This window comes from Trachemys scripta, chromosome 10 (genome assembly GCF_013100865.1).
Source record: "Trachemys scripta elegans isolate TJP31775 chromosome 10, CAS_Tse_1.0, whole genome shotgun sequence".
In the NCBI taxonomy this organism is placed as follows: domain Eukaryota; kingdom Metazoa; phylum Chordata; order Testudines; family Emydidae; genus Trachemys; species Trachemys scripta.
Genome location: NC_048307.1, coordinates 17,767,179 through 17,794,778, shown reverse-complemented (window position 1 = coordinate 17,794,778; position 27,600 = coordinate 17,767,179). Strand labels below are relative to the sequence as shown.

At 37.5% G+C, this 27,600-nt stretch overlaps 1 protein-coding gene across 2 annotated transcripts in view; it reads right to left on the bottom strand.

The window, feature by feature from the left end:
* The window catches only part of SMG1 (SMG1 nonsense mediated mRNA decay associated PI3K related kinase), a 119,532-nt gene that overhangs the window by 63,743 nt on the left and 28,189 nt on the right, over window positions 1–27,600 (bottom strand). For both annotated transcript variants that reach the window (XM_034785001.1, XM_034784999.1), the window contains exons 4-18: window positions 26,046–26,182; window positions 21,031–21,089; window positions 18,204–18,417; window positions 14,958–15,083; window positions 14,788–14,860; window positions 13,783–13,880; window positions 12,606–12,779; window positions 10,725–10,949; window positions 9,775–9,876; window positions 8,830–9,099; window positions 6,641–6,771; window positions 5,069–5,230; window positions 4,482–4,600; window positions 1,066–1,153; window positions 871–972 (exon numbers count right to left, since the gene is read on the bottom strand). In XM_034785001.1, the coding sequence (XP_034640892.1) occupies window positions 871–972; window positions 1,066–1,153; window positions 4,482–4,600; window positions 5,069–5,230; window positions 6,641–6,771; window positions 8,830–9,099; window positions 9,775–9,876; window positions 10,725–10,949; window positions 12,606–12,779; window positions 13,783–13,880; window positions 14,788–14,860; window positions 14,958–15,083; window positions 18,204–18,417; window positions 21,031–21,089; window positions 26,046–26,182 (2,080 nt within the window). The remainder of the gene's footprint in view (window positions 1–870; window positions 973–1,065; window positions 1,154–4,481; window positions 4,601–5,068; window positions 5,231–6,640; window positions 6,772–8,829; window positions 9,100–9,774; window positions 9,877–10,724; window positions 10,950–12,605; window positions 12,780–13,782; window positions 13,881–14,787; window positions 14,861–14,957; window positions 15,084–18,203; window positions 18,418–21,030; window positions 21,090–26,045; window positions 26,183–27,600) is intronic.

Here is a 27,600-nt window from a genome sequence, read left to right as displayed (position 1 = left end):
TTAAAAAGATGGCACTCTCTAGCAGAACAGGAGAAATTAGAGTAAGAAATTTCTAAAAATAGAGATTATTTAATTATCCAAGGATAAAAGAAAACAGGTCACAAATATATCTTAAGGTAGAATCTAAAGATTTATGTAAGGTTTGAGGGACTTGATACTTCAATAAATTTACCAGATACTAGAAGTATTTCTGGATTTCAAGTTCTCCGCCTATACAAGTTGAATCATCTTATTGAATTACAGGATGGTCAAAATATATATATATATATATATATATATATATATATATATATATATAAACTGAGAGTTGCCATACATGGTTTGTCAGTATTTGACTCTAGATAGAGGCTATTTCAGCCCAAAAGAAGAAGTAATGAAGGAAACACATTCATATGTTCCTAGATTAAGACTACAATTTGATATATTAAAAACAGAATTTACTAGATATGCACAGAAGCAACAATCTTCTTCCCAATCAAAATAAAAGTTATAACTGCTGGAAATAAGTATGTTCTCAGATTATGAGACTGAAAAATGCTTTTTGGAAGCCAGGAGTCTGTGTCCTGGAGACCAAGAAGTAGTTATTGTTGAAACACTGGGTGATACTGATCTTACAAAATTCACATTTCATTAATCTCCAAGTCAATAACTGTTGTTTTATACTAAAAGTATACTGAGCACCCAGTAAAAAAATAGTCTCACAGTACTGTCATGTTTTATATGACCTTTTAAAAAATATTACTCTGTATAGCTAAGCTATTTGGATACATTACAGAAGTGTACTTTCTTAATATTAAAATAAAGTTAGACTGTGAAACAAAGAAGTAAAACACTTTCTAGATACACAAATACTTAAAACAAACTATTTACCTCAGAACCACATCCAAAGGAATTGACTTTAATAGTTTTCCAAAAGCTTGTCTTACACGGGCACCACTATGGACTAGTTGAACCCGGCACACATCAACACACCTGCATAAATAAATAAAATAAATAAATGGAGTCATAATAAAATGTGCGACCAGTAACATACGAAGAAAATTTATTGAATTTTTGGGAAAGTACCTTTGTAAAAGGTCATCTGGTAGGGAAGATGACAGGGCATGGAGGCTACTACATGCTTGAAGACAGATATTCACATCTTCAAGAAGGGCTGCATTAAGGGTACAAATAAAGGATGCCATTTTCATTAAGATGGAAAAATTCATTCATCTCCACACAGAGCTATCCTGAACGTTAAAGGACATTACTGTATAAAAAAATCATTTCTTTTTTTTGTTCCATTTTAGCTGTATGGATTTTATTAATACTAAAAGAAGCCGCATGGAAATCAAAGCTTAAATTGTATCCCTACCATGTATATTTAACATAATTGTGTCATTTTAAAAATGTATAACCATAATTAATAATAATCCCTGGCACTTATGTAGCACTTTCTGACCTAAAACAGTGTTGACAGATTAATCCTTAGATTGCCCTATGCGATGGGGATAATACACATTTGTTTCCCCAACGGCAAAATAGGCAGTGGTAAAGAAAGTAAATTAATTGCCCAAGACCAGAAGGATATAACAGTAGGGCTAGAATACTTGTTTCCATAACCCTGTCACCATTTAGTTTTCCAAGCTCTATCTAGCACAATACAGTGGAGTTGCATCATATGCGCATTTAACTTACGCGAATTCAACTATACAAGCTCGGCAAAAAAAAAGAAAAACAACAATTTAAATACAGTAGTGCGGGTGATTCCGCCCACCATTCCACTCAATGAGCATATGCCCCAGAGTGAGCGTGAGATGGGAGACGTGAATCTGCTGTTCCCTCAGTCGGTCTCAGATCCCGCATCCTTTCATAGTGTGAGCATCTCGCCACGCTGAGTGTGATTCTAGTGTTTAAAGATGCGTCTTTTTCGTACAACATGGCCCCTAAATGCAAGACAACTACTTCATCTGGCGATAAAGTTTCAACCAAAGAAACAGCGATCTGTTCCAACGCTGGAGGAAAAACTGGCTGTGTTGGACTTATTGAGAGACAGTACATTGGTCTGCAATGTGGTGCGTAAATATGGTCACAACGAATCTAGGATCCGTGCCATCAAGATTCAAGAGAGTCAAGCCGTGGCATCAAGTGCTCCAATAACTGCTAACGTGATGAGCCAGGTGAGTAATAAGACTTTAGTGAAAGACAGAAAAGGCATTAAACTTATGGCTGGAAGACATGAACCATAAATGTGTGCCTATCAATGGCAACACGTTACGAGAAAAGGCTCATAGCCTCTACGCGCTGTTCAAACCTCCCGCCAAAGAGGGATATCCTACTGATGAAAAGGAATTCAAAGCCAGCCAAGGTTTGCTTAACAGTTTTAGGAACCGCTTCAACCTCAAAAACGTGCAGACTACTGGTGAAGCTGCATCTGCCAATGAAGAGGCAGCAAAAGCCTACCCCAAACAATTAAAGAAAATCATAGAAGAAAAGGGCTATCTTCCGGAACAAGTTTTTAATGCTGACGAGACTGGGCTCTTCTGGAAAAAAATACCCAACCGCACTTACACTTTGAAATCAGAAAGACAAGCCCCTGGCTTCAAAGTAGCTAAAGACCGTGTGACTGTCTGGTTTTATGGCAATGTGGCTGGGCGTTTAATAAAGCCGGGATTGTTCTACAGGGCTGCAAATCCCCATGCCATAAAAGGCAAGAACAAAAATCTCCTGCCTGTGTTCTGGCAATCAAATAAAAAGGCTTGGGTGACGGCAGCATTATTTCTGGATTGGTTCCACAAGTGTTTCATTCCGAAAGTCAAGTGGTACCTTGAAGAAAAAGGACTTGACTTTAAAGTGTTGCTGATCGCAGACAATGCTCCTGGTCACCCTGAGGCACTCCGGTTTGCGCATAACGACGTTGAAGTCATCTTTCTCCCCCCCAATACCACCTCCATCCTCTTGATGGAGGCATGATTCGTTGTTTCAAGGCCACGTACACGAGGCTTACGTTCTCATGGATACGTAGCACTATGGATGCTGATCCCAATCTTAACGTGATGGAGTGTTGGAAATCCTTCAACATCGTCCATTGCATCACTTATATTAAACAGGCAATGGATGCAATCAAGCCTCAAACAGTCAATGCATGTTGGAGAAACCTATGGAAAGAACGTGTGACCATTGACAAAGAAGTGAAACGCATTGTTCAGGTGTCCAGGCAAGTGGGTGGTGATGGCTTCGTCGACATCCTTGAGGAAGAAATTGAAGAATTAATTGAGGGCCATAGAGAAACATTGACTAACGAAGAGTTAGAGGAACTGATAAAATCGTCTACAGAAGATGAAGATGACGAACAGGAAGAGCCAGCAAGTTGGAATCTTCATAAATTTGCTGAAGTGTTCCAAGCAGCAAAACACTTGAATGATTTAATTTCTGAATATGATCCCTCTATGGAACGAAGCCTCAAAATCACATGCAGTATTACAGACAATTTGAGACCGTATCAAGAAATGTTTGAGCAGCTCAAGAGACAACAGCGACAGTTGCCGATCACCATGTTTTTCAAGAAAAAACAACCAGCAGCAGATGAGCCTACGCAGTCAACTTCTCGAGCTGAATCAGAGCCAACCACTTCGTCTATGACTCGATCTCCGTCACCTCCGTCATCAAACCCTGAGGTCCCCTCCTCCCAATAATGTTGTCAAGGGAAGAGGAAGACTAATCATCGGAGTGTGTACAGCGACCATCTTCATTGTCTCATCGTTCATCATATGGGTGCTATACTAACCATCATCGTCATCATTCATCGTCATATCACCATTATCGTCATCATCGTAGACTACCAAGACTATCCAGGATGAATGGTGAGTGGTTAGGTTTACTATTTTCCTTTTTATTCTTTCATTCTTCCGTCTCTCTCTCTTTTATGTAATTAAAAATACTGTAAAATTATATCTTGCATATGTACTCTATTATATGCTGTACACTACTGTATACATTTATACATATTACTATACAGGGTTGTATACACAAAACCATGTACAGTATACTGTACTTTATGGGTGATTTAAGGGATTTTCGAGGGTAATTTTGACTATACGCGATTTTTGCCTTACGCGCTGACTTTAGAACCTAACCCCTGTGCAAGATGTGACTCCCCTGTACCTCAAATTATGGTAGGATTCCTAACCCTTTGTTAAACATATGCAATCTGACTTCCAAATATCTATCATTCCACTGAGAACCTTAATCAACCTCATAACTGTAGTCCCTTCATGCAAGGATATTATCTTCTCCAAATAACTGACAGTTTGAGGAACAAGAGGAGAAGGCAAGGGAGTGGTTATGCAGCTGCAACCAGAGCTCAGAAAAAAATTGCAAATCAGAAGATGACCACAGTTGTATTTATCAATCAGCTGTCTTTACCCAAGGACATATCAATACAGTTAATGGCAGCTTATAAAGGGTAACCAATAAGAAAAAACAATTTTGTGCGATCTTACTGTTTCCTAGAAGTCCTTTACAAAACTTGTGGAAAGATGGAAGAGAGAATAATGGTGCATATGTTTCTGATTTTTTCATTAGAACAGCCACTTCCAAAGCCCAGGTCATCAGTAGTTTCCTAAAAATGCATTACAGAATAGTCATTCTAAACAACTAGATAATAGGACAAAGTTACTCATAAAACGTAAGGTATTTACGTTTTCACATCAACGTGGTAATGCAAACTTGCAAATATTAAATAAGTGAAAATTACCTATCAATTGAATTTTGGAAGCTCTATATTCAATGTTTGGCCTAGAAGAGTTTTCACCTTTGGTGTTTTCATGAATATGAAAATATGATCAATTAATTTTTTTCAGATGTTTTAGCTTGAATCCTATGAACCAATTATGTTGAGCATGAATGATCATTTTAGTTCATATGTTTTGTATGAAACAGAATTCCTCCACTTTGAAATGTTTAGTCCTCCCCCCTCCTTTTTTTATTTTAAAGAAAAATAATGCAAACATTTTTTTGGTTCTAAATCAGAACTAAATTCTCTTGAAAAAAAAATCTCAATCTCTGATATGAAGAAAATACTATTTACCTGGTATCTTGAATAAGGTTATCCTTCTTAAGCAATAACCCCAAAAGGTTTAGTATGATAGAGAAATGTTTCTTTGTAGCTGTGGTTACAGTGCTAATCACAGCTCCATCAAACAAAGAAGGAGAGGAGGAGCTGAGGCTACTGGATATGAAGTGGTCATGCCTGAAAGAAAATTAGAAAAAAGTATTTTATTTCCTTAAACATGCAACTAAATTAAAAAAAAAAAAAAAAAATCAGTGTTATACTCAGATGTGTTGCCCAGAAAGTAGTTTCAATGTTATAATCGCATGATAGTCTAAAATTTAAAAGCTCCAATGCAGTATGAACGCGTAGCTAAATAAGAATGGGATAAATTAATTATTTTTATGCTAACTACAGCCTCAAATCCTTTGAAGTACTGAAAATAAATAATTTCAACATTAAACTGAGTGACAGAAAAAAATATAAGGTATATAAGCAAGAACGGAAGCTAAAGCTAGATAAGCTGAAAGGGTCTGATCCAGATGTGTGCCACTACAAAATCACCACACAGTTTGTCCTATGTCATTCAGTCCTGACCTACAAAACTGCACGTAGATGCTGGCACCATGCTTGTGTGCACCATGGTTCTAGTTTATGTCAAGGCTACTATCCCTCATCACCCTCATTAACGCTGGATTCAACCACAAGACATACCTTGCAAAATACCTCAAATAATGAGCGGCAAAGATGGTGAGGTAAATATCTTTTATTGGACCAAGTTCTTCAAGTTGTCTCTTTCACCAACAGAGGTTGATCCAATAAAAGATATTACCTCGCCCACCTTGTGTCTCTAATATCCTGCGACCAACACGGCCCACAACATCACTGCAAGCATTAAATAACGAGTGACCAATCATGTACTATTAATTCCAAGGTGGCAAAGGAGCAACTTGTGTCTCAGCAATCTGTTCCCCTCCCAGATTTCTTCCATTTAAAGCTGGATTTTTTATTTCACCCTTGCAGTCACTTATGTTATGACTACTTGCTGATCTGAAATCTAGAAGTTTTTTATTTATAGGCATTTTATCCCTAATACAACAATTAAAATCTACTTTAATTTTTCCAGTTGCAGCGTACAATGTTTCAGTTAACGTTTGCATGCAAGATGCCATACAAAATGAAGCTCTGTTTAATGTGTACTGAAAAGAATACGCTAAATATCAGAGGAATCATGTAACATACCAGACGTTATTTTTTTTCAAATAAGGAAAATCATTAGTTCACATCATGAACTGCTTGCAAAATTTTAGACACACTATAAATTAAACTTAATTCTCAATCTTAAAAATATCTAACATTATGTTTTGCACAAGATTTTTAGGAAACTGAGAATATGCATGGCCAATTTCAACATAGAACCATTTTTAATAGGTGATCTCTAGTACCTATGAAAATAAAATCAATGAAAATAAAGATTTAAGAGAAAAGGTGGCAAAACATTGATTACACTACCATCAGTGCCGCTATAATAAAATTCTTCCTTAAACTCAAATACGGTTTACATCTATCTATTTATCCTCTTAAATATTAATGCCTTAGTGATCCTCCTACCTGGTACAATGTGAATATAAAGTGTAGAGAACTGCATACTGGACAGCAGGAAAGTGAACGGCTATGTCACTGTGAACAATCATCAAATTCTTACTCAACAGTGCAAACACAGTTGGAGAAAGGGCCCACATCTATAAAACAATTGTAATAAAAGCACAAAAATATGTATGTAAAGGATATTGCTATTAGTCATAGTTACATACATCTGTTTTATAAAGAAAGAAATGGTCCTAAATGTGCTTTAAACAAAAAATGCTGCTGAAATCACAAAAAACCTGCTGAAATTAGGACATTTTTACTAGTAATCTTTACTGTCGTCTATCTAGAATTTCTCAAATGTGAATGCTTTCCTGCCCATAGTTGAAGAAACACACACCAGTCTTTTCTGATGTAAAAGTTCTCTTTAAAAGGTGATGCAAGGGTACTTTGAATCAAAGCGGCACAATGTGAAAGTTGGAGACAGTGCAGCTTTCTACATCTTTCTTTCCTACTCAGTAATTTCTGTATTGGGGTGGGTGACCAGATGCTAAGTGGAAAATATCAGGACTGCTGCGGGCGGTGGAGAGGGGGGGCACGCCTTTTTAATTGTTACACTCACCCATCCGGGTCTTCGGTGGAGGGTCCTTCAGTCACGGACCGTCTCCGGCAGCATTTCAGAGGGGGATAATAAACTTTGCCACCAAAGACAGAAGCACCCGACACCAAAATGCCACCGAAGACCGTCAGCGACTGAATGACCCCTCCGCCAAATTGCCACTGAAGACCCAGACGGGTGAGTGTAAAAAACAAAACAAAACAAAAAACAAACAAACAAAAACAAACACCCCAAAAAACCACCTGAAATAAAATATCGGGACAAATGGTGTCCCGACCATACTTCGGTCAAGACGCGGGACAAACTCCTCAAAGTCGGAACTGTCACGATTTTATCGGGATGGGTGGTCACCCTACCCCCGTGACACCGCAGGCCCTGCACCACTCCCAGAAGCAGCAGGCATCACATCCCTGCAGCCCCTGGGGACGAGGGGGCGGAGGGCTCCGCGCGCTGCCCTTGCCTGTGGGTACCTCCCCCAAAGCTCCCACTGGCTGGGAAGGGAGAACAACAGCCAATGGGAGCTTTGGGGGAGGTGCCCACAAGCAAGGGCAGTGATCAGAGCCCTCCGCCCTCCCTCCCGCAGGGGCTGTAGTGTCAGACAGTTCTGGGAGCGTCGTGGGGCAGGGGCAGGAAGGGAGTCTGCCCTGGCCCCGGTGCATGCCACTTCCACCCTGGAGCTGTTCCAGGTAAGCAGTGCCGGGCCAGAGCCCGCACCCCGAAGCTCTCTACACCCTGCACCCCAACCCTCTGCCACACCCCACAGCCCTCCGGTACCCCAACCCCCTTCCCTGAGCACCCTCGTATACTCCGCAACCTTTCTCTGCCCCAACCCCTTGCCCTGAGCCCCTTTCTACACACCACACCCCTTCCCACACCTCAACCCCCTGCCCCAGCCCTACATTCATGGCCCTGCATGCAGTTTCCCCACCCAGATGTGGCCCTCGGGCCAAAAAGTTTGCCCACCCCTGTTCTATATACTGTATTCAAATACATTGCCTTTTTTTTTTTTTTGGTTGTTTTATATTTTAAATTATTTAATGAAAGTATATCCTTCATATTTCTGACCTTGTTTGCTAATCTTCTGTTTTGCTGTCCCCATTTTTTTAAAGCACCCTATACATACACTGCCCCAAAAGGTTTATATTCTACCTTGAAAAGACAGAAAACACATGACATCAAATGCAAGGTAGCTTTTTACTGTCAGTGAAGATCACTGCAAAAAATATGCCAAAACTACTTTAGTCTCTTTCTTGTCTCATCAAGATAGTAGAATGTCCTGACAATATCAGAAGCAATAACCATCACACCAGTAAAGTATTGTAATGTGGAAATTACATTTCATCACATCTTTAAGACTAGAAATAATTATTTCAAACAATTTTGTACCATGGAAGTTAATATTAAAACTCCCCCCTCAAAAGTAATGAAGGATCAAGAAAAAGACACCTTAAGTACATATATGCAAGCATGAAATGAAGATTATGTGCATTATATAAGTCCACAGACTTGTATCTATCAATTAAATCCAAACATTATATGATTTATTGAGCAAAAATTTAAAAAGTATTTATTTTTACTGCAGTTAAATACTTACCCCAATCAATGAGTTTTTAGCATTTCCAATAGTAGTTAGGGCACTGAGGTCAAATATAACTACAAACTTTGCATTAGCCACGTTGAATACATGGTTCTTAAAAGCATCATGCTGGATTTCAGAACATGCCTCAGGAAGTTGTAGGCTACAAAGGAGACTATTTAGAGCACAGGTCATTTCTCCCAGAATCAACCTGTAAGCAGTCTCCAAAACAGGAATGTTCTTCAGGCTCAATACTGCTTGATAGACAGCATGGGCTGCTGCAACAACCTTGAAAATGAAAAGATTCAAAATGTTATTTAACAGTGAGATATTTCTGAAGTGAAGCTTTCTTGTTAGATGAATGAAACATGGTATGACAGTGTCTCGCTCTTCAGATTATTATAATTAACTGTTTCTTTAATTCTTCTAGGCAAATTAAGCTGATCATCATTTTAGGGTACCAAAATTACACCAGTCAATAGTAAAACAAATTAGACTATTTGCCACAAGTAGCTGAACTTTCATTAAGAATCAACTGTAAAACTAAAATTAAAATTGAGTTGATCTTAAAATATATGCTAAAAGCTCTACTGAATAAACCTTGAGTTAAGATATATTTAGCGTGCACACAAAAAAACCCCAAGTAAATACTGTATTGTAATCCTTTTCTTTTCCACCTTCCAATTTATATTTGCTACAAATGATGCCTATGCAAATTATGAAAACAGTTTTAGAAAAGAATTCTCTTCTGTCTAGTATGTGACAAAGTATATTTCCTCACATGCCACAACCGAATGAACAATAACCAAACCTGAATTTGGGCTTCTGTTTTCCTAATGAGTTCAGACATCTATGCAACTAACTGTTTTTCTTATGGGGCAAAATTCCATAAGATAATATACCAGTGCTCTAAAACGGTATTAGAATTGCTGTAGCATATTAATAGCAACCATCCATCCTTACCTCTTTCTCCTTATGGTAACGGAGTACAAGCAGTTTAGATTCTGGTATAAACAATTTCTCTACAAATGTCGATGGCAATTTTGTATTTATTTGTTCAACAATCTAGAGACAAAACATAAGCACTGATAATATACATCTTCAATGTAATAATTATTTATTCAGACACACATTTATGGCACTAATTTATAGAATTTAATAAATCAGAACCCCTTAAAGATATTTGACTACATTAGAGTTAAGAAATCAGTTACATAGATATAGATTAGTTATTTTTGTAAGTTAATGAAAAAACATAATTACTCTCCCAAAATTCAATATTCAAAGGACAGGCTATTTTTATGCTATCAACCTAAGTGGAACTCAAACATATAACCAATATAGGTTGATGGATGTAAGTTCTATGGCGATGTGCTAATATGGTTATTTAGTCAACAGAAGGTTAAAATAGTTATTTAGCCAACACCCAGGTTGTTGAGATCAATATTCTGAAGTAATCCGGTATCCAAAGCGTGTAGCCATGGCAGAGTGACTGCATAAACATACTAAAGCCTGGTCTCTCTGGCGGTTCATCAAAAATGCTGCTACTAATTGCAGAGGAAAGTTAACCCATTGATTAAAGAATAGGCACTATCCAAAGTGGAAAGGAAAATAATTTTGGATAAACTGGAAACTACTCAGTAACGGGACCAAGTAGGAGGGCTATCAGCACAAGTTCTACCAGCTTTTTGAAATGATTACTAACATTTGATAGGTTTTTGTTTGTTTATTTTGTGGTGTTTTTTTCTTCACAGTGGGGTGGGGAGGGGAATACAAGACATTGAAGTAGACGAAAAGGAAGCAAATATCATGATTTACTGTTAAAGCAGTTTGTTATTCAGGTGCCTGAATGAGATATGATAAATAATTTTTTCTAATTAAAAAGCCCGACAAAAATGAGAATTTGTATGTACCAGTGTCAATAAATTCAAGACAGAGATGATATAATCGGTACCACAAGTCTGGCAATTCTCCAGTTGATCTAAGCCATATGTGATGACCATGTCACAGTGTATAGTCATACTCGGGTCCAGACTACCAAGTAAAACCCCAACACACTCATTGGCAGCCGTGAGTACAGCCTCAGAGAAGAACACTTGGTTCGCTGTAGTCACACATCTCATTACTCTGTACAGAACCTGGAAAAGAAGGAAAGTGAATTCAAGTCAGTTTAACTAGTATTGGATGTTATTTAAGCATAGGGGAAAAACCCACATCCATTTGAAACTACATAGAATCATAGAAATGCAGGGCTAGAAGGGACATCAAGAGGTCATCTAATCCACCCATACCCCCATCAGGCAGCAAGATTAAGTACATCTAGAACATCCCTGTCAGATAGCTGTCTAATCTTTTCTTTTAAAATCACCAAGAATGGAGATTCCACAACCTCCTTAGGAAATCTGTTTCAGTGCTTAACTATCCTTAGAGTTAGAAAGTTTTTCTTAATATCTAACCTAAAACTCTTGTGCTGCAAACTAAGCTGATTACTTCTTGTCCTACCCTTGATGGGTTGGAAAACGAGTGATCACCACACTCCTTGTAACAATCTTTTACATATTTGAAGACCGTTATGTCCCCCACAAGTCTTCTCTCCTATAGACTAAACATGTCCAGGCTTTTTAACCTTTCCTCACAGGTCATGTTTTCTAAACCTCTTATTTTTGTTGCTCTCCTCTAGAGACTCTCCACATTTTTCTTAAAGTGTGATGTCCAAAACTGGACAAAGTACTCCATCTGAGGCTTCACCAGTGCTAAGTAGAGTGGAATAATTGCCTTCCATGTCTTACATGACACTCCTGTTAATCATCTCAGAATCCAGCACTACTATGCACTGGAGCAAGTTCTTTGACCATTTTTAATATTTATTTTGACAATGTGCATTTATATTTTCATTAAATACAAAAAATGCAACAACCCCAAATTTAGAATAATTTTAAAGACAACGAATTAAAAGAAGCACTGAAACACAGAGTTAAAGTAATTACTCTGGGTCCTATCCAGCTTGAAACTGAAGTCAATGGTAGAACTTCTATTGCGTTCAGTGAGAAAAGAACTGGGCTTCTTTTCTTAACTTGTCTGACAAGGGTCTCATATTTAAGTGCCTGTGCACATGTCAATCAAAGACAACCTAAGACCCCAATAATGAAATCTGTGCAGGTGGACCCTTATGTCTGCAAGGAATCCCAGATTTATCAATGGGATTCGGTACAGGCATAGGTCCACCCACTCAGATCCAACTGCAGGATCAGGACCTTAATACTGAGTTTCCTTCTTTTGATGAAATTGGATCCTTGTTGCCTTAATTGTGATTGTAACCCATTAATTATTTTTGTATTACAAATGTAAGAACAAAAGTCACCTTCTCATACTTTGCAATACTACCTATTCCAAAAGATACTCTAAAATGAAAGAACTTCTTATATATCAGATTTCAACTAGATGAAAATTAGAAAGGGATGAAGTACAAACCTCTAGCTGGCTATAATTACACTCCAGTTTTTTTAAAGCACCATGATAACTTGCACAAATGGTTACATGAACAGATCATAACAACAAATGTCTATAGCCAGGTCAGACTGAAAAACCTTTGCAAAAATACTTACATCAAATACACTGTGGTTTCTGGTATATATGGCTATCACTGGCCTAAGTCACAATCACTACTAAATATTAAATCAGATTCTGTTAGCTGTCAAACAAATCTAGTCCTTGAATAAAGTTGATCATGAGTACATTTGTATGCTGCCAAATATTTCTTAATAAGTAGCATGAAATAGGTATGGAAATCTTACATCAGTTACATATGCTTCAGTAATTGGTTGTCCTCTAATTGGGCTGAAGCGTTCCCCAATACTCCTCACCACTGTGCTGAAAACCCGAAGAAGTGCAGCTAATTTAGGTAGTGATACTGAAGGAGGAGGAATATCTTCATCCACTGATTCTCCAGAGGCCACATGGCTGAGGTCCTAGATAGGAAAATTTATGTCATTAGGTAATAAGTACAAGCAGTACTAATATAGACAAAGTATATATAAAATTCAGTTTTAATATCAGACATATCCATGTGTATCACAATAAATATGACAACACTAAGAAGCCCACCGTTTCCTCGCATAGCTTCAGCAAGCTGTAATTATACTGGTTAATTAAAGATGACAAGCAACACAAAATGTCTGGAAAACTGTATTTACATTAGCCCTGTGTATATAGTCACCACAAATTTTGAGATAGATTACTGGTGTACAAATTACAGATGCATTATTGTTGTGATTTATAGCAAAATAAAACCAGTTACCATATTAAATAAGATTTAAGAAGCAACTTTCTTATGTTGTCTTTTCAATTATTGTGATCATCTCAATGTCATCTCATCTGTTTTAACAGGAAATCATGACGACGACAAGATTACAAACTAGCGAAAAATGCTAAGAAAAGCTTGTCTCTCTCACCAACAGAAGCTGGTCGGTTCAATAAAAGACATTACCTCACCCAGCTCGTCTCAAAGAAAATGCAGTATTGCACCCATGTTTCAATTTGCGTGCCCTAAACACATCCCAGAGCTACTGACTAAGCTCTTACAAAAGATGATTGTTACTTCTCTATTCCCATCCTCAAAATTACAGACCTCCTAAAAACAAGAGGGGCTGACTTTAATGGGGCTAGGATTTAATCCAAGAAGTACATCAGTATGCAAGCATCTTTATTTTATATTCTACAAGTGTATGCAGCATTTGAATCCCCTCCCATCAACCCCACACCTTTATTTCAACATACTTTCTATAAACTTAACAAAACAAGGAACAAGGTAATATGAACAGACCTACACAAGGTGGGTGAGGCAATACCTTTTATTGGATAAACTTATGTTGGAGAGAGATGAGCTTTGAAGAGCTCTGTGTAAGCTTGAAACAGGCCTTTATGGCTATATTATAAAACTCTTAATACTGCTGCACAATAAACTTTGCTTACCTCAGCATATGCCTCCATATCCTCTAGAAACTGACCCAAAAGTGTGGTGGAAAAAGCAAGATCAGCTACCCAAAATGGCTCCAAGCTCTGTAGCCATCCTGTAGAAGTCAGACCAAGTGAAATAGATTGTTACAAGCAAGGTAAAACACAGGTATAAAATTTCAGATACATATTACTGAAGGACGAAAGAGATTACTCATTTACTTTTTTTTTTTTTTTTTAAACAAAATTATTTTTATTTATAATTATCTATATTACAGTAACACAAAAAGCCTCAAAGAGATTGGGGTCCTACTGAGCTATACACTGCTTAAGTATATTGTAAGAAAGCCTACAGTTTAAACAGACAAAGGAAACATTAGTCCCCTTTTACAGATGAGCACCTGAGGCATAGAGAGATTAAGTGACATGCCCAAAGTCACCACAGGGAGTCTGTGGTAAAGCCAGGAAATTAACTTCAGTCTCCTGAATCCCAATCCATCCTTCCTTTTTTCCAACACAACATTATTTTTAAAGGTGCTCAAGAAGGAGGTTATGTTTTCAGAAGTTCACTTGAGGGTTGATAACTGTAAGAATGATTTAATTTTCTCTAACAGAGAAAGCAAATGGCGTTTAAATGTAGACTGGCTAAAACGTCCTTTAATTAAATTTTAACTGACTGACATGCAGGGTATATGACAATAGGTTTTTTGGTTCTGAGTTCTATGAATATATTAAGTCTCCTATATATCCAGATATTTTTATTTTGGTTTTATGTAAACTCCTTTACCCTATGTGGGGAGGAACTGCATTGGACTTTTAATAATTCATGAATGCCACTTACTTGGAGGAGTTGCCAATGAGTGACAAGAGTTATCCTCTGTCTGGGGATCAGGCAGGTTGCCTCCACAGCAGTGTGCGCGCAGTGGCAGTGAGCAAAACTTAGAAATAAATCCTCATCCTCCACAAGGTGGAACAGAACACTAATAGGTCACCACATGTAACAATTTTATAGGCCAGACTTACCAGACACCTGCTGTGTCAGAGAAGGTTTTTGAGTGTGATCTATATGCCACCCAACCAATATGTCAACTGTGTCCTTGAAAGCAAAGAAAAAGGTAAGTCACCTATGTGATGTGCTACGTCAATGTTTTATACAATAAGAGGGGGCAGAAGAAAGTCAGGCACACACTTACCCTAAAATTGGTGCTGAAAATATGTGGGTAACATCGGGACACCAGAAGGATGCACTTAACACATTTGCACAGTAACTCTGGTGTATCCACATTTTCTAGAATGGACTGCAGGCTGGTCATTACAAGCTTAAAAAGAGTCACAAATAAAAAAAATTACTAGTCTTTTTAATATTTTTGAATAAGCTGAAATGTCATGAATGTTGTTAAATCGATTGTAACCTTGACTGAAATAAGAAAGGTCTGCTACAAAACAGATGGCTGCTCATTGTTAAGATTCAAGCAACAGGTATTTGTATAGCATTTTGATGTATAGTATATATTTTCTGCCTTCCTAGGAAACATGGAAATGCCAAGATGTGAAAGGGTGGAAAATGATATGTTACCAATGACAAACTTATTTAAACTTACTAGGAATTAGAGAGACTAATAAGGGTACCAGGGGAGAGGGGCTGCATGGTGTTAGGGTTTCCAACCAACTACAAACGACTTGAAGGTTCCCCTAACAATCATTCTAACACTTGTATGAGCTGAACATATGGATGGATCTTCCAAAATACCTGAGGTTCACAAAGGGCTTGTCTTCACATCCAGTTAGGAGATATTTAACATTCATAAAGACTATGTGGTCACTCCTCACTTTGATCCAGGCTACAAGCATTCATGCTTTAGCCTTGTGAGAGAAGCCTTGTCTTTCCTAAGGCCTGGCCTACACACTCACAAGTTAGATCTACATAGCTACACTGACCAGGGGCGTGAAGGAAAAAAACAAAAAACAAAAACAAACAAAAAAACAACAACGTATCCCTGATCAACACAGCTATGCTGACCTTCCTCCACCATGTAGATGCAACTATGTTGACAGTAGGGTGACCAGAAGAGGGAAAGAAAATATCGGGACACATTGGGGGGGTGGGGGGCAAAAAAAAAAATAAAATAAAATAAAAAAAAGCCAAGTCCTGCCGGCTGAGGGGGGGAGGGGAGGAGTGCTGCCAGCGGATATCAGAACAAACTGTGTCCCGACCGAAGATTTTATCGGGACGTATCTAATTTCATTCGTGGAGGTAGTGTTCCTACACGGAGGGAAAAACACCTTCCAATGTCAATGTAGCTATGCCAGCATAGCCCTGGAGCACAGACATGTCAATAGAAGGGATTTTTTCATCCGTGTAGGAACACCACCACCCAAACTATGTCTACACTACACAAACTACAATGGCACAGCTACAGCACTGCAGCTCAGTGGTACCTAGGTTGATGGAAGATCTACGCCAGGGTTAGGTCAACCTAATTACAGTGCTCAAGGGGCGAAATTGTTCACAGCCTTGAATGATGTAGCTATGTCAACCTAATTTTTAAGTGCAGACCAAGTCTCCAGACTGTAGACACAATCTAAAGGTAAAGCATAAACTCATGTCTTGTTTCTCTAGAGTTTATCTTGACTTAACTGACTGACAATTTTAACACCTTTTAAAAGACAGTTTGAATACTTTTTACCCAAACATTTGGGGTTTACTGTAGGCTCACCCCCAGGGTAAATCACAAATATTTTTAGCTTGGAGCGACTGTCTGGAGAAGGGGAGTATGGCGCTATAGCCACTCCATAACAAAACATTTAAGAGATGAAAAAAAAGTGTAAGGTACCTTAGGCCAAAGGCTAACTGAAGTGACCACTAAATAAAATGAGCTTCTTGACTATAATTAGCATTTTTCCTACAGACTTCTTCCACTGAAGGAATCCTCATAAGTGACAGTGACAAAAAAGTTTAGCATTTCAAAATGAGCGTAGCAACTGTGCTACAGGTGTGGACCTGGTCTACACTTAAAACTTTTGTCAGCGTAGCTATATCGATAAGGTGTGTGATTTTTCTCCAACCTTGATTGACATAGCTATGCCAGCTAAAGCCCTAGTATAGATGCAGTTAAACTGGCAAGAGTCCTTTTGCCGGTATAACTTAGGCCTGGTCTACACTACAAAAGGTTTGCCAGTATAGTTATACCACTATAACTATTCTAGTATACTCTTCTAATATAGATGCAACTTATACTGGCAAAACAGTTTTACTGCCAGTATAACTCTTACCAGTTCCCTGAACAAAATAAGCTATACTGGCAAGATGACTTTTCTGACAGCGTAACTGCTTCTATACTATGGCTTTTGCCAGCATAGCTGTCGGTCAAGGATAGGAGGAGATAAAAAACCCTAGTGTAGACACAGCTATACTGGCAAAAGAGTCCTTTTGCCAGTAAAGTTTATTTGGGAAATGGCGTAAGCTATATTGGCAATAGAACTCTTTTACTAATATAATTTCTGTCTAGAAGGTTTGCCAGAATGGCTATCTATACTAGGGCTTTTGCCAGCATAACTATGTCAGTCATAATTATGCTAGCAAAAAACTTTTAAATACAGACCAAGCCTTACTCCATTTTAGAAACTGGTTTAAGCTATACTAGCAAAAGAACATCTCCAACTAGGGCAGTTTGCCAACATAACTCTACCAGCAAACCAGCTCTACCAGCATATCTATGCCCGCAAACCCTTTTAAGCGTAGGCAGGTCTCCCTATCAAAAACAACCCAGGAAACTGATGAAATCATGAATACTCACAAGAACAAAACGGGATGAAGAGTAAAAAGGTGCAAATTAAAATACAAGGCAAACACAAGCTAGTGCTCTGGTGGACCTTTCAGCCACCAGGCTGATTTTAAATACTTCACAGCCCTCATTCTGGACAGATGATATTTCAGATGTCCTTATGACTGAAAATAAAAAAATTTCAAGGAGAGGGAATGTCTGGCAAGTTTTGCTGCCAAGTCTTCCACTTTAATCAAGTAAAAAGGTGGAAAAAATTGCTATAATAACCAAGAGCAGGCAGCAATGTCACAAGAAGTGAGCTAAAATAGTAGTTTTAGTTCTAAAATACTTACAGACTAGATATTAACCAGGAACAGAAGAAGGACATGTCATACATCCTTACTATGTAAAGATTTTTCAAACTATAACCCAGATATCAAATTCAAATCACATTTTTAAAGGAAAATTAAATTTAAATCTCATAAAATATTAAACATGTAATTAAACAAAGTGAAAAATGTGTTTTTCACAGGGTTATGTATCTCTATTATTCTAACACCCTGACTGCTTACTCTTCATGTGTTCATTTTAGTAAAAGCAATGATTTGATTGAAGCTGTGCATCAATACAATACCGGAAAAGCAACAATGCCCCAATTTTAACTTTCATTCTTACCTGCATTACAGATGAAAAGGCTTTCTTTTCTCCCACAGTCTCTAGTGCTTTGTAGGTTGCACGCAAGTAAAGAAGTTTAACTTCATCTTTAGTGGATGAGCTAAATTTGCTAAAAATCCATTTAAAGATCTTCTCAGCCTCGTAGCTCAAAGAAGCACAAAGAAGGCCAAGACAGCAAGCTCCCTCTTGTCTCAGTTCTTGAAGCAATTTGCTACTGTATTTATACAAAAAAAATTTATTTAAGCTTTCAGAGGGTAAAATCAGTTAGACCTTTTACACAGTGAACAAGTACAAGAAAACATCTTGAACATATTCATTAAAAAAGTTTTGCACAAGCAATCTTTTCTAAAGCAAAAAAAAGCATGTATATATGAAGCTATTGTATTCCTTCCAATAAAAGCTGCACCTGCCATTTAGATGAGTTATATAAAAATGAATAATATGAAATGGATTTCCACTAAACAAGTCTATATAAATATGGAAATACTACAGTTAGATTGGCAAAACTATTTTAGATCTGCCATCTGATGAACAAATCTCCCCTTGTAAACAGACAGCTGACTTTAGACACAATAATATATAGCAGGGGTAAAGTTCAGGACCTGGCTCTCTCAGACACCACCTCCCATGCTCCACTTGCAAGAGATTCTATCCGCTCATGTGCTCTTCTGGCAACCCTACAAAATGACCTTATTATTGCCTATGGCAATGCACTCTTAATGGGTGATCCTCCAGAACTCACTCCCTCTCACACTACATGAGAACTTATGTCCGGCCATTTTCTAGAAACCATGTAAAACAGTTTTCATTTAGCTTTTAGTTGGATTGTGTTTCTTTGCTTGTATGAAGTTTGTCTATTGGCCAATGGGGAGGCTTAAGAAAATACTAGTTTCTTTCTTTCTTTCTTTCTTTCATGTCTAACATTAATATTCATTTTATTTTAATTTAAGTTATAGCATATATGTACCAAGGTTGCATTTGGCACAAAACTTCTGTAATCTGTACGCTCCTATCATTAGATATTCAAATGAGTAAATCTTGGGTTCTCTTGTTCCCCAATCCCCCGAGGATAATTTACTTCCTTTACATTATAATAAAGCTCCAATATTCTATGTATAACATTTAAAAACTTGAAGAGTCTAACTATTTAATTCAGCCAGCAGAAAACTCAGCAAAATAAAACTGACAGATTCAGAAGCTACTGTAGTGAAAATGAGCTTTCAGGTTAAGTTAAAAAATGCTAATGCTTAAGGTATGAATTATTTGCATTATTTAGGAACCTAGGAATTACGTACAATACGAGATCAAATAAGCAGTCTGTGTAGATCAATATCCTGTTTAGCAGTTGCATTAGATATTTCAAAGAAGGATGCCAAAAACCCCATAGCAGACAATGATGGAATAACCTGCTCACAAAAGAAGCTTCTTTCTAACCCTTGTCACTTAGTGGGTTTGCTTATGTCCAGCAACATGAAGGGTGGGTGGGTGGGGCTGGGGGTGTGTGTGTCTTCTAAAAAGGTATTTCGAGTCTAATGCAGTTATGGATGTTCTTATTTACCCATACAAATGAATCATTCTCTTTTGAGTGCTACTTAAATTCTTAGCCCCAATGATTTCTAGCTGCATTTAGTTCCAAAGGTTAGTTATGTGTTGTGTAAAATTTTACTTCCTTGTAACCATAGTTAACGTCCCCTTCATTATATGTATAGCGACAGAGACAAGAGGTGGATTTGGGTGTCTGTAGAAATTTTGGAAAAAAGCTACTATATAAACAAAGGAGTAGGAAACTATTATGGAGAGATGCAAATTGAAGATAGATATAATATCAAACAGCTTTTAAAAGACAAGCTAAAGTTAATTTTTTTTTTAATTTTGTAGAATTTGTTCATATTGAAAGATCGCCTGAATTTGAAACAAACAAACAAACAAAAAAATGTCAACTGAAGGATTATTTTAAAAACCTCACACTGAACAGGGATATTAGTGACTTTTACTAAACAGTGGCCAGCTCAATACACATCATGAAACAGGACCAGTAGCTTTGTGAAAGTATCCTTGGCAACTTGACACGATTAGAAAATTGATCGTAATACAATACATATAATGTATCATGTTGAATGAAAGCCAAGAGAGGCTTTCTGCTGCAGTGACCACCAAATAAAAGTTTGTCAAAATACCTATGGCTACTAATGAGCATTTATACTAATTTTACATACTAATCTACATTTTAATTATAGCAACTGAGAATAAACAAGTGTCAATGATGTTATACAACCTTTCAGTTAGAGATATCATAACCCCTTGCAAATAACAATCACTTTTCTACATGAAAATTCTGTACATGTTATTGTTAAAAGTAGCATCTAAGATTTAAAAAAAAAAGTAAACACCTCAGAAATATAAGGCATGTGTCATTTTTGCACTTGAGCAATGTGGGTGGAATTTTCTGACATGCCTAAGAGTTGGAACCCCAACTCCCTTAAGCATATTTTTAAAATCCCACCCTACTCATATAACTTGTCATGCCTATGAAGTATGACTTCATAGACAGTTGGAGAAAAATGTCTTTTTGCACTGTGTTTACTTTGTGAAACTGACTCTACATACTTCCAACAGTCAGTTTCACCCTTGCCCCTAACACAGGAGCAGAAAAGCACTTAAAAATGTTTAAAAGGATTTTTTATTTTAAGTCAGGGCACAATATTTGAAAAGGTGCTCTATAAGAAAATGGACGTTTTATCATTTAGTCAATTTGCAAAAATTCAAGTGGACAGTTTCCCTTTAAAACTTTTGGACTGCTTCATTTTTCTAGCTTATTGCGGCTTACCTTTCATTAAGCACATCATGTATGGCAGTCAGGATATTATCCAGTTGTTTAACTAGTACCTGCAATAATTAAAGGATATACACTTAAAACTGTCACAATTGCTACTGCAATAAAGATCCTTCCTACACTCACATTAAAACATTATTAGCAATAGTGGACTGCTATTATATCTTCCTTGATCATCATTCACTGCTATGAATTATTTTAAATAGATTTGTAATACTGTGCTACAGATTATTTTTCATACCTATCTGCACTTGCTAGGAAAGCTTACTAACATACCGCAATTAAGCCTAAATGCAGTTCTCACTAATACTGTTGCATCACAAACATGAAGAGAGCCTTATCTCCAGTACAGTAGAACTTTAGAGTTACAAACACCAGAATTACAAATTGACCAGTCAACCAGACACCTCATTTGGAACCGGAAGTACACAATCACGCAGCAGCAGAGACCAAAAAATCCAAAAACACAGTACAGTATTGTGTTCAACATAAACTACTTAAAGAAAAAAAAAAAAAAAAAGGGAAAGCAGCATTTTTCTTCTGCATAGTAAAATTTCAAAACTGTATTAAGTCAATGTTCAGTTGTAAACTTTTAAAAGAACCACCATAACGTTTTGTTCAGAGTTACGAACATTTCGAACAACCTCCATTCCTGAGGTGTTCGTAACTCTGAGGTTCTACTGTAATGTCTTCAACAGGTACACACTTTTGTGTTGACCATCAGGTATATCAGCAGAATAACTCTTTAACTGATGGAGTTAAGGCTGTGGGGTATTAAAAACAAAAAACATGTTTTGTTAGGTGATCCTAACTTTGGAAAACAGTAACATCTCTTATTCTGCAAAGGTAATTATTGCTGAAGCTAGAGGAATAGTTATTTGCATGGTGTATACTGCAGTGCATAGTCAAACAAAAATACATTAATTGCAGTAGTATTAGGCACTATGTAGCAAAAAACATGACATGTTTTCAAAATGAATTCTCCTACTTTTATGTTTGCTTCATTTATAAAACACGTTTACCTTCTAATGTGCTTTGGGGGAAAAAGTGTGTGGCCACTTCAAAAATCTTACATTCTGATAAATACTGATCCACTTTAGAAAACAATGGCAAAATAAGAGGGTCTGTGTGCTTGACTCCCTCAGAATTCCATGGTGTCATTGTAAAGGATCCCCAACTTGTTTTATTTCTGGGAAAGAAAGTATGAAAAGGTACAGGATACCATGGAACAAGGAGGGGGGAGTCTTATGCAGGCTTTGCGAGACAGAATGCAAAAACAGTGGTGGCATCTAATGCTTACAAACATTTTGGGCTTGTCTACACTATGCAGCTTTTAGCGACAAGGCTGTATCGACACAGCCTTGTCGCTAAAAGTCAGCGTGTGTGTGAACCCTGTCAGTATTTTGTCGGCACTTATGCCAACAAAATACTTCCAGCCCTGCGAGCAGCATTAGCTTTGACGGCAGGACAAAGCCGCGTTCACACTGCCACTTGCATTGGCAAAACTTGTGTCTTTCGCAGGGGCAGGGAGCAGCTTTTTAAAGTACCCTTGAAAGACAAAAGTTTTGTCAACAACATCGCAGTGTAGACAAGCCCTACAGGCTCACTAAAAATCTTTGTCTTGAGTATGTTTTAAAGTTTTGGCTCAAGATTACGTCAGGAACATTATCTGCTCATAACTAAACATTTTAGTCATGAAAAGTGTAGTTCCTGGAATTGTCTAAGTTAAAGAAAATATTTCCTTTATAAAAATATTAATGGTTTGACACTGTTGAGAGGCTTTGACAGAGTTCTGATAGGTAACGTGTGAAAAATATGATACTTAGTGTCCTAATTGTTTGTAGGTCTACTCTAAAACTTTCTTCACTGTTGAGTTAAGGACAAGTTAGATGGCCATTGCCACTACGTTCTGAGAAATACAGCTGCAAGTCTACTGTATCTTCCCTAGTGTTATGAAAAGTCTAAATTAAAAAGATTATGAAAAACTGAGGTTGGATTGAGGATGGAGAAGGGCTTGGGGGAAGAGGTTGACAAATAATGGGAGCCTGAGCTAAGGTCCTACAAGTAAAATGATATGAAGAGATTTTTAGCAAGTGCTCATAATTTCAGCTAGGCTAACCCTTAATTTTGAAGTCCTGTCGTCATGCTAGCATACCAAAATGACAGTGCTCTCAACTGTCCCATTTTGAGGAATCTTAACTTCTCCCACATTAAAAAACAAAACACTTATACTCCACCCCAAAATAAACAACATGAAGTGCTCAGATGCCCATCAGTATTTTTTTCCTGAGCATACTTGTGAAAAATCCCAAGGCCATTGGAGAGCTTGAGAGAGATAACTAAGCCTAAAACATGAAAGATCCACAAGGGGTAGGGGGTGGAATAGACCTATGTTAGATTCCAAAAAGATGTTTATAAATACATGTGAACTAAAATTCACATGTAAAAGTAGTCTGGCCTCCCAGCTACTTATGTTTAATTTTTATTCCAATCAGCAGCAGATAAGACTTTTTATGAGTAATGGGTTCCTTCAGAAGTTTTAACAGCACTGTGGCTATGAAAAGCATAAAACAGGCATGCACTTCACTGGGAGTATTCTTATGCCTTAGTCTTTCAAAAAAAAATTTTTATATATTATATATCAGATCCTCTCACATGTCTGACAGATAATAGGAATCCTTTTTTGATATATACATTTTCTGGTATTTAATTATCAAGACCCAACAAGATTTATTCAATAAAAAAAAAAAAAAAAAAAAAAAAAGATACTCAATATGATGCAGAAATCAATACCACACTGATTTTCAGAAGGAAACTTTACAGTTACAGTTAAATAAGCTAAAGGAGAGTAACTGATGTAGGTCTCATTTGCATGAGAAAAGTGCACTGGTTTAAACTTTAAAAGGGAAAAACATTTATATGATCTTCAAAAGAAGCTTCTGATGTTGATAGCAAGACTGCTGAACTCAGCATCAATTGCTGCAGAACAGGAGATTTGTAAATATCCCATGTAGATGTTTTATCTGCAATAGATTCATTTTCTCGCCAATATGTAAATACTGACAAATTTGCTCTTTGCTTCTCACATCTCAGGTCTATAATGCCAAATCTTTGTAAATTGCAGAATGGGATTAGAAGACTCTTATTGTGTCTAACAGTGATTCAGAGGAGGTAAAACACTTTCTTCCAGAACAAGGAAACCAGAATTTTTTTGAGGTGTATACTGTCTACTGAATCAAGACTGCCTTCTCCAAAAAACAGTAATATTTCTGTTGTGGCCAGACTGGATGCCTTCATAGTAGCAAATTTGTACTTAGAGGAGACAAATGCAATATCTTCTCTGTTTTGGTTCAGTTTTAAAATACTAGATGGGCTCACAAAGCTTTGACTTCCAACTTGCAAACTGGACTATTGCTAAGATATCAATTAACAACTTCAGTGCAGTCTCATATAGAGGCCTGCAGCCAGGGTTTCATTGTGAGGACTGCCTTCCATGCCTTCTTGCAGCCTAAGGTCACTCAACAGGCAAGCTTGCCTCAATTTCCCTACTGCAAGGGGCCTTACATAACACCCCTTCTAGGATCTAATTTATTGGCATGAAACGCAAAACTATTCTCAGTCCTGGGACTTCTCGTCTCCCCCCAGCTCTTCCCTGTTTTGGCAAGCCACTCTCAGCCCTACCCTCCTCCCATGGAATCTGCTCTGCCTGGCCATCAGCCTTGTTCTCTGTCTTCCAGGCCCAAACCCTTCTGCTTGGACAAAGGTCTCCTGTGCCCAACCAGCTCTTCTGCAGTCTCTGTCACAGCTTCTTCCGGTTCTCTATCCCTGACTATCCCCTCTCTCTGCAGCTTCTTGCTGCTCTTATAGGGGACTAACCTGATCCCTGCTAAGGTGTGCCTACTTACCTAAGATTGGCTTGCCCCAGGCCTCTCACCTTTAAAAGGTGCAAGCTATCCTGTTACATAGGGTCAAGGATGAAGAAAGTCAGGGGACTGCAGGCGGAACCAAAGCTATTTTGCCACAATCTTTCCTATTTGGGCAAAGATATAAGACGGCTATAGCAAAATTAACTCCATGTGGAGCCCTCTTATTACCTTGCCCCTTTTAACTGGCTTTAAGTCTAGTTTGCAACACAGAGACTGCCCTTTAATCATTAAATATCAATCCAATCCTGGTAATGAACAGGATTCAGATTTACTATATTATACAGTTAACTATGAGATTTTGCTAACTTGGCAGTGATCCCTGGGCAGGAGTAGAAGATTCATGCTTCAGTGGTTCTATTTTGCCCTTCAGAGAGATCTGAGAGGTTGGTGTTGAGGAAATGTTCATTTTTCTGAAATAATCTATCATGCAGGTTTCATAAGATTCTAATCACCCATCCCTGTTCAACAGCTGGGAAGCTACTGGTGAGACAATGATATTTGCATCAAGCTAGCTCATAATTAAAGTGGGGATGGATGGGGAGCTTCTGGTTCCCCAAGACCATTGTAGGAAGTTCTTCCCCCTTCCCTCCCTGTCCATCTGTATTTTCTAGAAAATTGCATTTCCCTCAGACGTGAACCTTGTCACAGTAATCCATGATTTATAGATGTATTCAATTTTCATTGAAAATATTCAAGTTAATTATAATTTTGAATATAAGAAAACAATTTAAATGCAAGTAAAAATGCACTTAGTGCATTAAGAAAACATTTCCAGGAGCAGTCAAAAGAAAAAGAACAGACTGACTGTTGTTCAATGGATGTCATATTTACATCTTGGGCTCACACATATTTTGTGGTTTTGCTTCGAGGCAAACGTCTTAAGTAATCAGGCTATAAATCATTTCCTGAACGCTACAGAAAGGGCACATGGCCCAGAAATGTTTATCCTTAAAAAAAAAAAAAAAAATGCATTAACCCAGCCTCACACTTCAATAGTAAAACTTCTATAAAATTGATTTAGAAAATGAACAAACATATTATACATTTTAATGATACATGGAACAGCATGTTAACATTACTAACCAGTTTGTTTTCTGGTTGCTGAATAAATTCTTTCAACTGCTTTACAGTAGCCAGTCTTCGGTCTCTGTCGTCTTCCCGAGTAATCCTCCGAAGAAGATTTGACAGTCGAGACTCGTCAGAATAAGACAACGATCGCTCTGAAAAATAATATTTTATTCTCTATAATATATGTGGTGCATCAGTATTTACTAAAAAAGCTGAACTTAAACTCATGGGTATATTTTAATAGCATAGCCATTCCTTGAGAAAAAACAAAACCCAGTTTTATTTTTGTTTTTACCTTAGTCTTCAAATTTAAAAAAAATGAAATAGGAAAATAGGTTCAGATACCTGAAAATTTCTTCTCTTCTGGCAAATAGGAAACACCCTATAATGTCTCTTCTGTCTCCTTGTTGCTCTGAGGCAGAACAAAACCTTTGGCTACAGCATTAGGCTAACCCTGCCTGTTGAAGAGCCTATCAGTGCAAGAACTTCAAAACTGAAATAAATTTAAATTTTACGATGGATTAACAATAAGAACAGATTAACTATTTTGTTTTATAAGTAGAAGACCCTGCTGCAGAGGCAGGAAAACAGAGCTGTTCAAAACAGAATACCTTTACTATAATTATGTCTCCTCTTCTTATAGACTCACTAATCCTATTCGCCCTAACTATTAAGAGAAAGTTTTCAGGTGAATATAATTTTCCTAATCTCCAGTATATTCAGGTCCAAATGAAATTTTAGCAGCTGGTGTCCCAAGCAGGAGCGATTTTAACTGGAATGGAATGATAATACATTTTCAGAAATTCAGGACAGCAGAACACAGATTTGACATTCCTTTTTTATTAGTTTTCATAAGGAAACAAAAAAAATACAAAAACTAAATAATTTACAGCTTGTGTATGTTACGAAATACCACCCATTTCACAGGCAATTCAATAAAATTATGCAATTTTACAGCTTGTCAAAGCTGCAAGACTAGATAATACAAAAATAAAACAATATTACACAGAGACAACATGTTAGGGTTGGGGTAACAATAAAAATACACAAAGTCAAAAAAGGGAAGGAGAAAACTGGGGGGATGAAGGGAGAGAAAAAAAAGCAGAGGGGTCAGATGGAATGGAAGTCTGTATTCCTTGAGCTGTCTGCATTCTTTATCCAAATGTATCAAGAAACAGGGTCCAAATTTCTTCCAATTCATATAAGTGCTCTCTACATTGGTAAGATATTCTCTCTTTCGCTGCTCACTCAGACAGGTCCGAATACCACTGCTCTATTCTGGGCATAAGCCTACTCCATTTTTTTGTAATATCATGAGCTTCACAATTATGGCAACCCTCAAGAATCAAAGTCTTGTGGTGGAGTTAAACCTAGCACAGTAGGTACATAACCTAGGAAATAATTTTAAGCTGAGGTCTGGTTGTAGAAGCATAGTACCAATATCACTTGCGTCCACCTCTTTCCACAACTGCCTGACTGTTGGACAGTCCCATAGCATGCAGAAGGGTTCCTTTTTCTCTATTACAGCATCAACATACACCAGAGGACAAGGCCCCCCATCTTGCAAAAC